This window comes from Epinephelus fuscoguttatus, linkage group LG11 (genome assembly GCF_011397635.1).
Source record: "Epinephelus fuscoguttatus linkage group LG11, E.fuscoguttatus.final_Chr_v1".
Classification (NCBI taxonomy): Eukaryota; Metazoa; Chordata; class Actinopteri; order Perciformes; family Serranidae; genus Epinephelus; species Epinephelus fuscoguttatus.
Window position 1 is genome coordinate 34,410,181 of NC_064762.1, and position 15,981 is coordinate 34,426,161.

Below are 15,981 nucleotides of genomic sequence, written 5' to 3' on the forward strand. Positions count from 1 at the left end.
AGGTGTTTTAAATTGTAAGTTTTTAGGAAAAAAAAGGTGATTTACAGGTGGTATTTTGTCGCACCTGACCTGTTAAGTTTGATTCAGACTAACTCTGGTGTTTTTGCCTCTGGTTCAGAGCCCATGTAGACCAGTGTGAAAGCTGTAGTTTGAACTGGACTGGGTTTAAAAATCAAATCCTGACCAGTTCAAATGAAGGGTCTTGGTTCAGCTCCCCCTGAACTCTGGCGCTGTTTAATGACTTAAGTTGTTCTTTTATCTCAGACATGTGTTAGGATGTTACATTCCTTGACATGATTTGGCGGAAACTTACGCCTTCCTCAGAAGTGTCACTTGGTGGTGGTTGTGATGCGTCTTTATCAGCTGATCTGTCAATCAGCCGATATTAGGGAGGCTTGACGGTCACGCCACTTGCTGTCTGTCCGCCGCCTCTCCTCGTCCCTGTTCAATGTCCCTGGGCCCCGCTTCCTTATTTCAATGGCCTCCCTGATCCAGCGTTGTCCTTGGTGTGTATGACTCTGGCCTTGAGTGGCGTGACCATCTCGTAATATGGCTGATTGACAGATCAGCTGATAAAGACGTGTCACAACCACCACCAAGTGACACTTCTGAGGAAGACCAGGTTTCTGCCGAAACATGTCAAGGTATGTAACATCCTGACACATGTTTGAGATAAAAGAACAACTAAAGTCATTATCAGAAACTAAAGACATAATGAACACCACTGAAACTTCTGGTGTTGTTTGTTCTTGGAACAATCATAGCATTGTGTGATTGTAGACGTGATTTCAGAATGAATTCAGAAGCTAAACTACTATTACATTCACACAATCCATTTGCTGATCACGAACTGTCTAAGAATAATCTGTATGAGTGACACAAGTATGTTTTGCAGATCCTCATTAAAAACTGAATAAAAAGTAACAACCACACAGTACCTCCCCTGTATTATGACAATACAACAAGCTCCTTTTCATAGTACTTCTAACTGTCTGTCATTATTTATGAAAAGTGAGATCCATCTGCCATTTGATAAATAACAAATGATATCTTAGTGAGCTCTTTGTGACACCACAGAAGATAAATACCCATTTAAGTATTAGTAAAGAGCTGCATGACCTGGTGTCAGTCATGAATTTGATTCTCCTCTATGGGTCCATGTAGCACTGATAATGCAGGAATTATCAAAACTGCCCAATAAATGAGTTACAAGCAGTCTATCTGGCTCCATTACGTTCTCTTGAACAGAACTGAAAGACATCAGAGGATACAGATAACTTCAGTTTCTTACAATAATTTCTTACAATATTACAATTACAATTACAATGCAGGTAATGTGTCACGACATACCATTACAAATGAAGCACTGTGGTGTATCAGAGATGCCCCAGCTGACAAATTTTCTGCTGACATTATCAGTCACTTCACACAAAAACATGCCTGTCTGGTACAGACTCCCGTCACCATCATTTTTTCAGTGAAAAAGAAATGCAAAGTTACCATTCCCACTAAAACTGCAATTCATATTCTGATCACACTATCATTAAAATAATCACAATATGATTGTTTTTTTTGTTTTCACTGGTCTTGATGTTAGACATAAATCCTTTGATGACCTCAGTTTTGTTACATATCTTGTCTAAGGAAGGACAAACAGGCACAAACACCCTTCTCCTTGGGATGATGTTAGGGACCACTCACATGCTGGGTTTTTTGCAACATCCAGAGCTTTACAATCTGTCCTAGGAACAATAATTTAGGCCCCAATACACACTTACAAAAACAATACTTGGAAAAAGATGAGCACCAAACTTGGGATTTCTATAGTAAACTTCATAGTAAACTATGAAACAATGCTGATTATGGACGCTTAGTAACATTAGATGCAACCTGCCTCTGCGCCCTTGAAAGTTATCACAGAATAGGCAGAAGACAAGAGTATCACCCAGTACCTGACCTTGTGCTTTCCAGGTGATAAAAGACATGTGTCGCCATAGCCTGTCATTGTTGGCATAAAATTGTGTATTCATACTAATTAAATCAAAAATAATAATAATGATGTAAAGCCCAATAATTGTTTATTATAACTGTTGTCATATTCCATGCACATAATGAGAAGGTGATGCTCATCAGCATCAGCATTTGTTCTGTGCTGCTGCAGTCTGACTATATGGGACAGCCAGGCACACTGTACTGTACACAAGCAGTACAGTACATATACGTTAGTCTGGATTTACTGCTACAACCGATCACCTTCAGTAATGCCCCCCCCCCCCGCTGAGATGCTTTTTGCTTTGGCCTGCAGAGCTGCTAAGTCAGCATCTTGACTCAGCTAGCCATGCAGGGCGGTGGGCTTGGCTCTGGCTAGAGGTTGTTACATAAGCCTTGCGGGGGCTTGGGGGTGGGAGGGAGGCACGCCAAGCACCTCTGGTGTGGGGGTGGGTAGTGGTGGGTGGGACAGGGAGAAAGGAGCAAAGGAATGGCAGGACAAGTGGGGGGATGGGAGCTATATGCAGTGGTGCAATGCAAAGCACATGCTTGGTACCTGCGGTGCTGAGACACAGAGCATGCTACACACCAGCGCAAACACACAGTTATGTAACATCATATGTAGTGGGACCATGAAAGATGTGCTGGTGGGGGCGCCTTTCAACACAGCTGAACAGACAGCTGCAGATCTGTCTACATGCTCCTCCTCTCACATGTATGAACAGCACAACATGGCTATACTCATAGCTTTCATATAAACTATGAAAGGAATAAGAGGCCTTGCAGGCGTTTTCTGCAAAGCAGCAACATGCTTACTATAAACATTATTTTGATTTATTATCACTCACATGTACAAAGACTTGACAAAGAGCCAAGCACCTGCACACAAATGATAATCTGACCAACAACAAGGACCAAAAAGGAGCAGTTATAGAGGAGAGAATTTAGGGAGCTCGTCAGCTACAATGGCAGGAAGCCCTGGCAGTGAGACAGCAAAATAACAGCACTAACTGCAATACATCAGTGCAGAGTCAGATACAGTCTGACAATGGAGAATTCCATCCGGCTGCAATGAAAATAGTTATAAAGGGCCGGAAGAGTTGGTGCGCAGATAAGCGTGGTGTGACCTTCAGGGAGCAAAACAAGCACACGGGCCCTGTGGGAGATTTTCTGTTGTTGTGAAGAAGACGGGGCTTCCCGCTCCTTTTATTTCTTTTTTTTATCCAAATGTAGAACAAATTACAATATGAACAAATTTACAAAGAGCCTGTGTTCAATAGTGCTGTACAAAGTGTAGAATGTAATCCCCTGATACAGTAAAACATAGTACAGCATTACATTACATTTATTTTGAAGGCCTTTCTCACAGGAGACATTTTGATGTAATGGCAAGAAAATGGCACTTTAATTGGAGTATGCAGGGCTGCATGTAAATGGGAATATCAGTAGAATATTTATTTTCACTTGACAAGTAAACAACTTAGTCGGAATCTTGTCTATTTTGGTGTAGGACCAAAAACGGAATATTTTGTGCGTGTAAACGTGGTCAGCGTCATGACCTGCTGGGACACTTGTAGAGAACAGATCCATCGTTGATGTCATGCACTTGATATGATACAGGTGGGTATAACTGCATCAAGCTGAGCCATGAGCAACTGTGCCCATTCAAACCACGCCAGCATGATGCAAATGTTCCACAGCACAGAGGAGCAAGGCAAAAACAAGCTGTTTAATTTGATGATGTGTCAGAGGTGTGCTGGTTCACACATAAACCACAGGAGAGCCTGTCAGCCACTGCTCTCCACTCACAGCTCACTGTGGTTAATTCTGCTATACCTCTCTGCACCATCTAAAACTGATCCGCTAATCACATAGCACCTAATTTGTCCATATCTTATAGCACAGAACCTGTTTCTATCGAAGAACAGCATCGCTAACTCTGTAACAGCTACAATGCACACATGCATTTCATGTGCCTGGTCTCATGCTGGACTCAAACCACCTGGTTGACCCCAACTGAATTTCTGGGCTTTCCCCTCTACTGGAATCATGCACCGGTGAATGATGTCAGTGGATTGTCTACAGTAAAAACAGAGACAGGAACCATGACCTGATATAAGGCCACAGAGTGTAATCCTCATAATTCATTACTGTGGCATTTAATCACTGGTAAATAGAAATGTGTTACATTCTTAACATCCAAATACTGATGCATCATCATACAGCAGTACTGTAACAAGTCTGGCATGGGCACTCATTTACAGTATTTCCCCCCGGGCCTAATCCTTATAGGTCAGCAGCTCCAACATCTGTCCTGTGTTGCTGCAGTCTGACTGTGTGGGACAGCTAGGCATACATTAATGGAGTACAGTACCAGGCCACACAGCTGAAACACCTTGTGACGTGGTTAATGTTGTGAAATGGTCGTGGCTAGGTTTAGGAAACAGAACTACTTGGTAAGGTTTTGAAAAAGGTCATGTTTTGTGTTTAAATAAGAAAGTTTGCTACCTAAGGTAACATGACGTCTTGTCTCAAAGGTGATGTCGGTGCACAAGGACCATACGTAAATTCCGTAACATTACGTTAAAACAACACTGTCTTTTGGTTTCACACTGGACACAAACTGCAGTCTCCTGAATGAAAGTCCTGTGTTTGTTTGACCTACCTACCTCACTCTTTATATTACATTGGTTGCCCTCAGTGTCAGGTATTATGATGGAAGGCTTTACATTGAAATTAGTTGAAAGCCTGGAATATATTCTGGCCTTTGAGTAAATTGTTGGTGTGACAGAACAAGCCAATAAACAAATTATTTGCAGCTGCTCAAGCAATACAAACATGAGTCTGGAAAACTGAATAAACCAGGGGAGTAATTTGAGATTAACTTGTGCAACAGGAATACAAAGTGTCTGGCTCTAGCAATGCTGGGTATACCTTTAAGGTATTGACCAAAAAACCCAGTACCAAGTATCCAAACTTCTCCAGTTATAAGATACTTGGATTCAATGTTTTTCGCACCAGGGGTCTGATCCCGGACCATCCCAGCTCCGGAGACAGCAGCAAACTTTCTGTTGCTGCCGTCACTAGAGCCACTCCTCTCCCAGTGAACAGTCAGTTTGACATCTACTGGGTTAGAATGAGCTTACACAACAGCAGCTAACATCCAACACCAAGCAGCTAAACAGTCATAACAAACTTAAACCAACACCGAAATGGCTTGACTTTGTCGTTAAATGTGTTAATAACGATTAGCTGAGTCATGCTAACAGGTAGCCCTATCACAATGTTTGTATGGGTGGACTCTCACCAACTGTTCCCACCATAGAGCTCCCACAGCAGCAGCACCTGCATCCTACATCCATCTGTTGTGCAGTGAAATGACAGAGTTGACAGTTCAATGTGCCATGATGCCACTAAAAGGTCAGTATGGCTGTACTACACAGAACTCCATTCGAGTATCGAATTAAGTACTGTATTTTAATCAGTATCATTTTAAGGGTTCTAGTACTGGTATTATATTTTTTTAAACAATACCCAGCCCCAGCCCCTCGTCATTTACTGGACTTACTTTCTGATGTCAAGTTCTCGGAATGTCTTGCTTAACTCAACATCTGAAGCTGGCTGAATCTCTCAAAGCAGAGTCAACACATTTTTAATCAACATGTTGTCATTTCAGATCAACAACAACATTCTTGCCGCTGCTACACAGCAGCTGCAAAGGAGTAAAAAAAAAGGCACAGAGATCACTGATTGATAAACTGAACATTTATTTCCTGCAGAGATGCCCCGCAGATAGCAAAAGAGGGACAGCGTGAAAGCTCGCTCCCTGATCCCTGCAGGTTTACATAATGTGATGTCCAGCCACCACATGACCGCTGAGGATTGCCAGGGGATTACATAAGCGTGGACAACTTTGTAGATGGATAGACGGCTGAACTGTGTGACTGCTCAGCCCTCTGACTTCTGAACCCGACTTATCCACTTAGAGGTGCATTTGCAGAAATCAACCGACAGCTGATCTACATTTCAGTCATACTGTATAATCTCAGCCTTTCATTCTCTCTGAGTGATATCTAGAAATAGCCTCCCCCTGGATCCTCTGTCATCAAAGCACTGATGGTGGTAATCAAATTAAAGTTTTGTCACACAATCTGATGTGTTTGGTTAATGATACTTTTTCCTCTACAAGCAAAGGCACAAATGTTCCTCACTAAGGAGTGACAGATGCAGGGAGAGATAAGAGTGAGAGAGCCACATACAGATGGGCTGTGGGAGTTTACAGCACACGCTCAGATATCAGAGAAACAAATTTGTTCCAATTCTGTTTGTTTTTTTTATCTCACATGACAAATCTGATGTTTTCCATTGCCTCATTTCCACTGCATGATTTGTCTCTACTTGACACACTTTGTGTACCAGGTCCTCTCCTCTACTTTGTTTTATGCTGCAGCTTGTACCCCCTCAGTTTAGGCAGATTCTCCACCAATTGCCTTCAACATCATCTTCAATGTGACACCTGTTGAATCGTATCATCGGCAACCAAACTAAGGAACTTCTGCACTTTGCAAATTACGCAGCGTTGTGTATGTAATGGACAGTGTAGATTTGCAGGCCGCCGTTTTTTTTAAAACCTGGGTCAACTGAATAGAAAACTTTGGTCACTATTGACGGTGGCTTAGCTATTTAAAAACAGCGTGTTTGTCCTGGCTGTCTCATGTCGTGTAAGTAATGATTTCAGTGAAAGTCCTCTCTGACCAATCGGTATTCTGCAGAGTCTTAACGGGCTCAATTTGCTTGGAGCCTCAACGGAGGTGATACCACAAAAAGTAGCAGCTGTGCCATATCATGTAGTGGAAATGAGGCACAAGAAGCTGCATTGAGTCACACTGACCCCCCTTACACTTTGCATTAAAAAGCATCTTGTATCCAGATTGTATTATTTAACCTGATTACATTTACACCTGGTCTCCAGTGGCCACACTGAGATTCAACAGAGATCCGATCCCTCTGTCCAGCTCAGACAACCTAACAGCTGCAGCCATTGCTTCATAAATCGGTAAATCCTCCAGTTGCAATATGAATTGCCAAGTTTTGCTTGTTTGTTGTACCAAAAGCAGACACTTCACCTAAGGAAGAGCTAATAGTCTCATCTTGTCTCCATCCACGAGTGTCTTTAATATCCATAAGCTATCTTTCTACTTTCTTGCTAGCAACTTGGCTCTCCAACTGGCTGAATGCAGCTAAACTGCCGGTTTGGAACAGTCCCGGACGATTACATATCTCCATACATTCAAAACACAATTTGTCTGTGCTGTAATAAAACTAAGTTCATTAAGTGGTTCAGCTAATACAGTTGTCTTTATTTTAATAAGCAAAAGCTTCACCGGGAATCACAAAACAATATAAAGTAAATAAATAGCAGTGGGTCAAAAGCTAGATGCACTGGTCCAGCTGGTCTGTGAGGGTAGGTATGAATCTACTCAAGCATTATCACATTACATTCGTGTGACTCAGATAACCTGAGCCTGATATTTCTATCAGTTCTTACAAACAGTCCAAGGGTGTGTCACTGTCTAAATCTGCCCATATGCAGTGTTAGGGAGTAGCTACGCTGCAATTAGCAATTCCACTATTTTAACTGCATTACCTAGTAGTGTTTGGGTAGTGTAGCTATTTTTAACAATGACGACACAAACATTTCTAGAAGCAAGATATTTTTCCACTTAGTGGAGGAGTAGCAATTGGTCATGCTACTTTGCCAACCAAGACTATTGTGATCAAAGATAATGCAACACTTCGTTCAGTGGTTAAACTGACTCAGTTTTCCCATGAACGTGCAACCATTCTGATTTAATTCCTGCCAATCTTCCATCTTAACCGATATTTCAAGACACACAATGAGGAGCCCTGTGTTCTGGCTCCAGCCTGACTCTCAGCTGCACAGAATGAAATGTCCCTTGAACCAAAGCACTGTGGGAAAACTAAGGTGGAGAGAATCTCACAGGAACCATCAGAGTGCTGCAGCCAGGTTAAAGGGTAGACAAGAGTCAGACAACATTCAGAGTTCAGGACGTTCTGTTCTTCAGGTTTTACAATCAAACTCCTCCAGACAATCAAACTCATAATAATAATACACCCCACTCAGACATAACAGCCCCTGCACTGAAATAACACAGCTCTGCTGTTGGGAGAGTTCACTGTGGTAGAGAGACAAGGTGCACCGTAACAGAATAATCTCTGTTTGGACTGTCAAGGTGAAAGATATCAACAGAATTCAAACACAGTGTTTTCATTTTTAATTCTGTTTAGAGAATGTGGGCTAATTATTTATTTTGTTTGCTTACCATCACTTTTTTATATAAATGCCTGATTTGCACACATACTTAAAGAAGCTAACATTAGCATAAGTAGCAGCTAGGAGAGAAGCTGACCAGCTTTGTGTTAAATTATTATAATGTTATCATTAATCAGCTTTATTTAACAACTGAACACCAAGGCAACTTAACTATGGCAGTACAAATCCTTAGAATACTTCTAAGTATGTGAAGATTCCAAAATAAAAAAATTTTTTACATCTTTTTTGCTAAATGAGCGTACTAGCTAACTTGTGAGCTAGCTCTTGAGAGCAGTTAAAGTTGATATTAGGACAAGCAAGGGACAAGTTTCTGAAGGTAGGTTTTTGTGTTTAGACACAGGTTTCATGTAGAAAAATCTACTGACAGTTTCAATTGCAGTTAAATTTACAAAAATCTTGAAACTTCTACCTTTTAAATCTTAAAGTAATACCTTACCCCCAAATGTCTATTTGTACATCAATTACTCACACTATGTTCCCTTGTATTTATGAAGAAAATTTGCCTCTGGTGAAGTAAAACTCTCAGTAAAAACTGAGAAAATTCCTGATGAATTGAAGTCATAAGGGTCCGCGTCGTTTTAAACCAGAAAAACTATATCAAAACATCTGTTTACAAACTCTGCCACAACTTTTGCAGTGTAATTCAGTCTCAATGACCCAGTCATATGCTTAGTACTTGCTCAACACATGGATTTTTGCTTTAAATATCTAAAACTAAACTGAAAGTGAAACTTATCTGTGCTCTCTTCAAAGCCAGACTCCATTAACAAAAACAGCAGTTTTACCTCTCTGAACACAGGAGCTGCTCGTCTACCGCTGCCTCAATCAGTTAGTTAGTTTGAATTATTGTCTGACTTTGGTGAATCTGAGCTGATCCTTTAGAAGATCATAGTCACACAATAACAAAAACAGTCTACCATTAGAGGCAGAGGTAGACCAGCAGCTCCCCTGTTTAGTGAGGTAAAATGACTATTTTTGTCAATGGAGTCTGGCTTTAAAGAGAGCATAGATTAGTTTCACTTTCAGTTCAGTTCCCCATCAGAAAAGGCTGTTTTAGAAGTACTGAGCATACGACTGGATAAATGAGACTTGGATTATACTGCATGAGTTTGCAAATGAATGTTTGGATATAGTTTTGCTGTTGTTACACATGGACCCCTATGACTTCAAGAATCAAGAATTTTCTCTTTTTGTAGATTCATCATTCACTCTGGACACATACAAATGAAAAAAGTCTTCTTCATGAATTCAACATAACATGGGGTGAGTAACTGATATACAAATTGTCATTGGAAGGAAGAACTATTCCTTTAAAATTGTTACACCAAAAAATGTAATTACTTCCCCAGAGCTCTGTTATTTTTTAGGTTTCCTTTTCAATGCCTGATTGTTGTATTTTTAGTTCTTTTTATCTCCATTTATCTGTCCGTTGCCTGAACATGTGTCACGACAGCGCACATGGCTGCTAGGGGGAAACTTCTGCCTCTCCTGGGTAACAGTGTTTCTGTGACGTTATTAGCGGTGTCCCTTTTGGAAACCGCTCCAGGATAAAGTGTGTGCTGAAGCTGGCAGGTCTGTAAAGGGAAACTGGAGCAGAGAAGCTAATATAGCGGCTCACCAGATCCCTGTGGAGCACCCAGTTGGCATGGAGGTAATGGATCCCATCCAGAATCTGATACAGGAGAGACTTCACCATCCCTCGGGGCAGCTGCATGGGCTTCTTGTTGGCCTTAGAGGCACGGTGGAACTTGATGATGTGCTACGAGGCAGAGAAAAGGTTTCACCTCAGCTGTGTCTTGTCAGTTCTAACCGTGTAGCTACAACATTCACTAGAAAACAGCTTCTCCACAACTTGTTGATGCCTTGTAAAGAAGGCAAACTATAATGCTGTGATTTATGCATGTTGTAAATTTATTGTGCAACCTTATTGGCAGCTAGTGGTACAGAAAAGGTTTCCTGAGTATACAGTATACCAGGGTGGAAAATCAACACTAGCAGACACTTTGGCAGGCCAACATTTTTCGATAAAACAGCATTTCCATGTCCTGGCTGGTGTGTTTGGTAAATTTGACACATTTAGTATGACAGATGGCAAAAATATAGATGATGGCTGATGTTGCCTGGCCAACATGGTATACTGTAAAGAAAATATTTCTATTATCAAGGAATACATGATAAAGTCAAACCAGCGAAAATTCATTTATCTTCATGGATATTCAATAATATGGAAAAGGTTCTAATCTTGCTCTTTTCTCATGTTACATTGAACACATTTAGAAATGTCTTTGTTTCACATTTGAGCCTGCAGTTAGGCAATTTCAGGAAGCCATCGGCTATTAGTCTGACAATGATTTAACCCTCTGGGGACAATGACCAATATTTTGGATGTTCCGACGTAGCCAGTGAGTATTTGGGCCAAGACTTCCTCTTCTGGGCACTGCTCGTTATTTACAGTTTGATTAGTAACTTGAGACAGGTCCAGACCAAATTTCGGATAATCTCAATCATCAGCTATCTGTATATGAATGCAGATAAATTAGAAAAAAAGATCATAAAAAGCTAAATTGTCATCATATGATAGGCAGTGTGCTCTGATACTGCATTTCAGCTCATGCATTCTACCTCTTTTGTTCTCCACATAGACTATTTACTTGCAGGCACCCAAAGCCCCCTCAAAAGTGATTGGTCAATAATACTTGGACTACAAATGACATCCGTTGCCTACAGATTCTGCATTCATATGCAGATATGCGTTTATAGAGATTAACAGTTAGATAGATCACCTGAAAGTACAGCACATACTATGTTTGCATGCTAAGGCCCAATCCCATTTCATATTCTTACCCATACCCCTCATTCTCAAGGGCCACCTTGCCCCTTGGAACAGAGTTACAAGAGGTAGTGGTTGAAAACTTCCTCTACGAAATGGGACAACCCTTCAAGAACCTGATACCTCACAGGTATGCTGGCATTTAGACATGACAAGTGTTACCGGACATTGCAAAATGCCGTCTTCAGCTATATATATATTAGCAGGCCACTAGTCATGCTCTGTAGGCTAATGTTAGCAACCTGTGGTCCTTCCCTGCCAGTCTGCACTTATATTACAGGAGCAGTAACAGGCACAGCAACTTGCTGCTGGACTTAAGTTCGATTTCATGTGTCATATGCCATCAAACGTGAATCAGAGCGATATGGAAATATATCAAAATATGGAACCGTCGTGCATAAATCAGCATTAAGAATGTAAAAGTCAGAAGATAGCTACTTAGCTAGCTAGCAAGACTTTGGCATACTAGCATTTTTTTGTCATGCTTGTTATAAAGGAAAGGACCATAATACATTGAAACAACTTTATGCGAAGATAATATGGAGGTTATTGTCATTTTTAAATCTTAATTAGCAAAGAAAAAACATTTCTGTCATTGCTTGTACAGTCATCTTGCTGTCGATTTTTTATTCATGTAGCCCTAACACTTCGCCCAACACCTCTATCTCAACGAGACTCAGGGTATCCTACCCCAAGATGTGAATGCGCAAAACGGAGGGGCTAAGTTGTAGGGGCAAGAGGTGTAATAGGATGGAGCCTAGGTTTAAATAAACTGCACAACCAGTGCCGACAATATACAAGTAAATAAAAGGTAAATGTGTGTCAGCCACATAAAATGATATTGCCAAATAAGTCATCTGAACATCAGGAAACCTAATCTGTGAAAGAGCCATTAAGTTTGCTGTCAGTTATAGTGAGAGAGAAACATGTGACACAGTAAATTTACACATGTATTTTGGTAATATCACGTTACATCATGTACACACGTTGTTGCATGTAGCAACAGTCCATGTGGCACATAGAGACTCACCCAGAGGTCATGTTCGGCATAGTCGAAGAGGAGCCAAACCTTTCTGTCACTGTGGGACAGGAACACTTTCTGCAGGGCAATCACATTCGGGTGTTTCAGTTCTCGTAACAGCTGAAAGACACGACAAAAATGAATAAATAATTGAAAAACAAGACATGTGACAAATTCATTTAATGCCCGCTTTGTGAGAAAGCTTAGCACAACATGTTTTCTTGAAATATGTCCTCATGTGACACTGATGTCATAAAAACCCAGACTGGCACAACATAAATAGATCAGTATTCTTTTAACTGCCAGAAAACAGGACAAAGTGCAAATTCCTTTGGTGTGGTGGCTTGTAAAAAGCAGCTCAAGTAAGGTTTAATGTCAAATTTACAGAATAATAAATGTACAAACTTTACCCCAAGGCTTTCCGATACAAACAAGTTTAAAAACTTTGCTGCACATGAGCACAAGCCATGTCTACTGTTCTCAAACACAAATGTATTCAGATTAGTCAAGCACATTCCCTCGAAAGTAATCCTGTGTTGCAGCCAGAAATGACAAAGAATAATGAGATGGTTAATGAAAAGCATGCCAATTGGAGGCTCTTCTGCAAAACCCCTTAGAGTATTCTCAAGGACTTCATTTACAGCATGGGTACATGTTACACATGAAAGACAGAGAGTAATTAATATCTAAAATGAGACATCTAACAGCTGATAAATGTCTCATTTAATATGCCAGTATTTCCGGTATGTTAGTAGCCTGGAAATCCAGACTCAAATCAAGACAGATCTGCAGAGCAAATTCGAATTTGCTAGGGGCGGGGCATCTGGATTTCCAGGTTAGGATGTTAGTACTTTGCATATATACATATATATATATGTGTGTGTGTGTGTGTGTGTGTGTGTGTGTGTGTGTGTGTATGTGCATATGTATATCACTGTAAACAATTCAAACATGTTGCTTAAGACATCCTGAATGAAAACTGATGAAACTGATTAATTTAATTTCAACAGGAACAGAGGTGTTGCTGTCCCAAGAGGGGCGTGCCTCACAGTTTGAAGACCTCCAGCATCACAAACAGAATTTAAGGCCCTGTCTTCAGAGTACACAGATATTTTTGAGAACGTATGGTTTTTCCCTACGACAAAAAAAAAAAAAAAAATCTATTATAAAAATCATTTTACAAAATATATCTTTCCACGGTAGAATGCAAAAATGATCCCAAATGACAGCTGGTTCAGTGAGTATTGTCAACAACATGTTAAATACTAGAGAAGAAGATTCGTCTGGGACTGATCCAAAACTGTCGTTTCTGGTGAACTTCAAACAGTGGACACAGAAGTGGAGCAAATAAAATTGGGTGCATCAGAAGCCTCTGTTTGTCCTTTTGAAAAATCTGCACCTCAAAAGGTGTTTTCAAAGATCTCAATGTTAGTGGCCTAAAACTCTACTTGTAGACAGGGCCCAAAAATTTGCATTCAACACAATATCTTAATGACTAACAACAGAATCCCTGTCAGCTGTACTTAATGCTTTGCCTGGGTCCAGACCTTGGGATCTACCCACTCCAAAGCACTGACGGAGGCCATGTTTACATGAAAATGATCCACTGAAAGCAGAATCATTTCTCATTTTCGTTTTGAAAAAAGTTGCGCGTTTAGACGACAATGTTTTGGTAACAATCACCGTGCACATGAATCTGCAAAAATGACCAAAAACGCTGCAGTATACATGCCAGGCCAGTAGTTGGCAGTGTGACGCTTACGCTTCCTTCTACAGAGCTGCGATGTATAAACAAACAAAATGGCAACCGCACGAACGTTTGTCTGGATGGATGACGAGGTGGAGTTGCTACAGTAAATCTACACTACGATGGGGAAGAATTGATAAATTCAGCAGGGTGAGCAGCACAAACAGAGCTCGGGAGTCCGCCATTGTTGTTGTGATGGTCGACTTTCTCGCGCATGCCTAGTGACTAGAAGCGTAATGCGCATGTGCGAAAAGTCTCTGTTTTCAGAGGAACTGCATATTGCAAGTTTACATGACAACGGAGACGGTGCCATTTCCAAAAAATTGCACTCTGGAAACCGTTTTCAAAACGCTGCGTTTTCAGGTACCCAAAACGCCGCTGTTGTGTAAACGATTGGCCAAAACGCGACTAAAGTTTACCGTTTTCAGTTGAAATCATTGTCGTATAAACGGGACCTGATTCGTCTGGCATGAAACAGCGGTTTCTTTGATGAAATTAAAAACAGGAATGAGTGCCGCAAAGGACTAATGATTAGCCAATCAGCACCACGGGCGGGATGAACACCATCGTCAAGCGCTGTCAAACCCTGCACCGGAACCAATGAGGAGGAATGACAGCAATGTCAAGTGCCGTAGACAAGACAGACTCAGCTATCAAGGCTATGCTGAATCGATAAGTCTTCTCAACATCACCCAAGATTGTTTTTTGGCCTACCAAAACAAGTAGGATGGCATGGCTATACATCACTGTGGATTTAAAATGATGTTAGCTTCAGGAAGATACATTGGTCTCTGGTAATTGGCTGGAGGAAAAAAAATATCCCCCTCCCCAACGGAAATTGGTTAGAGTGGACGCAATGTCAGACTGAAGATAGAAACAGAGTGTAATGAGTTTATATATCAGGCAGCTTAATGCTAACAAATCTAATATGGCTAATATGGTACACTAACACTAACGCTATACTATGAAATGCTAAGAAATTAAGGAATTAGATCAAATACAACACTGATTTACATTTCATATACATGTTCTTACCAACTTACTTACAATGCACACAATGCAAGACTTCAAGCTTTAATTGTAAAGTAGCATTTCATATTGATTGGTTATTATATAATGCCAATGAACACCATATGTAGGGGAAACAATACAATGTGATTCCAATGCAACTATCCCAGTCACATAAATGCAGCAAATATGTGTCCTAATTCAAAATGATTTTAATCCATTGTATCAGCTTCAAGGGAGCAGTATGGAAACTTGTACTGTTGTCTTTTCATTTATCAGTGTGTCCCTGGCTTTAGCAGCAGCTGAAGGCCAAATGGAGGTTAGCAATGAGACAGCTGCATAATGGAGGACTTTCCATCCTGGCTAATGCTGCACACTGTTCTGCATCATTCAAGCAGAGCCTCTTTCTCTGTCTTTGTAACTGGTTCATTAGTTTCACCCACTGCCATTCACACAGTGCCATTTGCTGACCCACCACAGACTATCCATAATCAATCATGCCCTTTAGACAGGCCTCCATGTCTGCAGGATGTTTCAGTCGGGAGCAACACAGAGCTGAAACAATCTACTGTGAATCCCCCCGCTGATGAATTATTTACTTATACAGGCTGTCATGACTCTTACTGTACGTCACCTACAGTGAGATGCACCATCCATTGAGACTCCCATGTGGTTGTTCCCCTTTCTGCAGTCACATTTGGTGTCTGATTTCAGTTTCTTTGTGAAACAGTAACACTGATGGAAAACTGACTGACAAAAGGGACCGCAGTGAAACACAACAACACAAGCCTGCCAGAAGTGGTTTTGGCAACAAATATCAATATGAACCTGCAGCTTGATGATGCTTATACACTCAAAGAGTAACTAAAGCTATTTAATTATCTTAAGGTCTTGAAACCAGGTCAGAAACTCAAAGCAAAAGGCTCTAATTTCAGAGAATCCACTGACACAAATCTTAAGCAACATGTGGGAGCTGCTCTCTTACTCACACACAGGGCTCTAAAGCATAATTGTTTAATCTAGTAATGTTT

General features: G+C 40.8%; 1 protein-coding gene across 1 annotated transcript in view; it reads right to left on the reverse strand.

The window, feature by feature from the left end:
• cdk19 (cyclin-dependent kinase 19) overlaps positions 1 to 15,981 on the reverse strand; it is an 85,009-nt gene that overhangs the window by 33,432 nt on the left and 35,596 nt on the right. Inside the window, exons 3-4 of the mRNA XM_049589878.1 lie at positions 12,205 to 12,315; positions 9,963 to 10,103 (exon numbers count right to left, since the gene is read on the reverse strand). Of these exons, the coding sequence (XP_049445835.1) occupies positions 9,963 to 10,103; positions 12,205 to 12,315 (252 nt within the window). The remainder of the gene's footprint in view (positions 1 to 9,962; positions 10,104 to 12,204; positions 12,316 to 15,981) is intronic.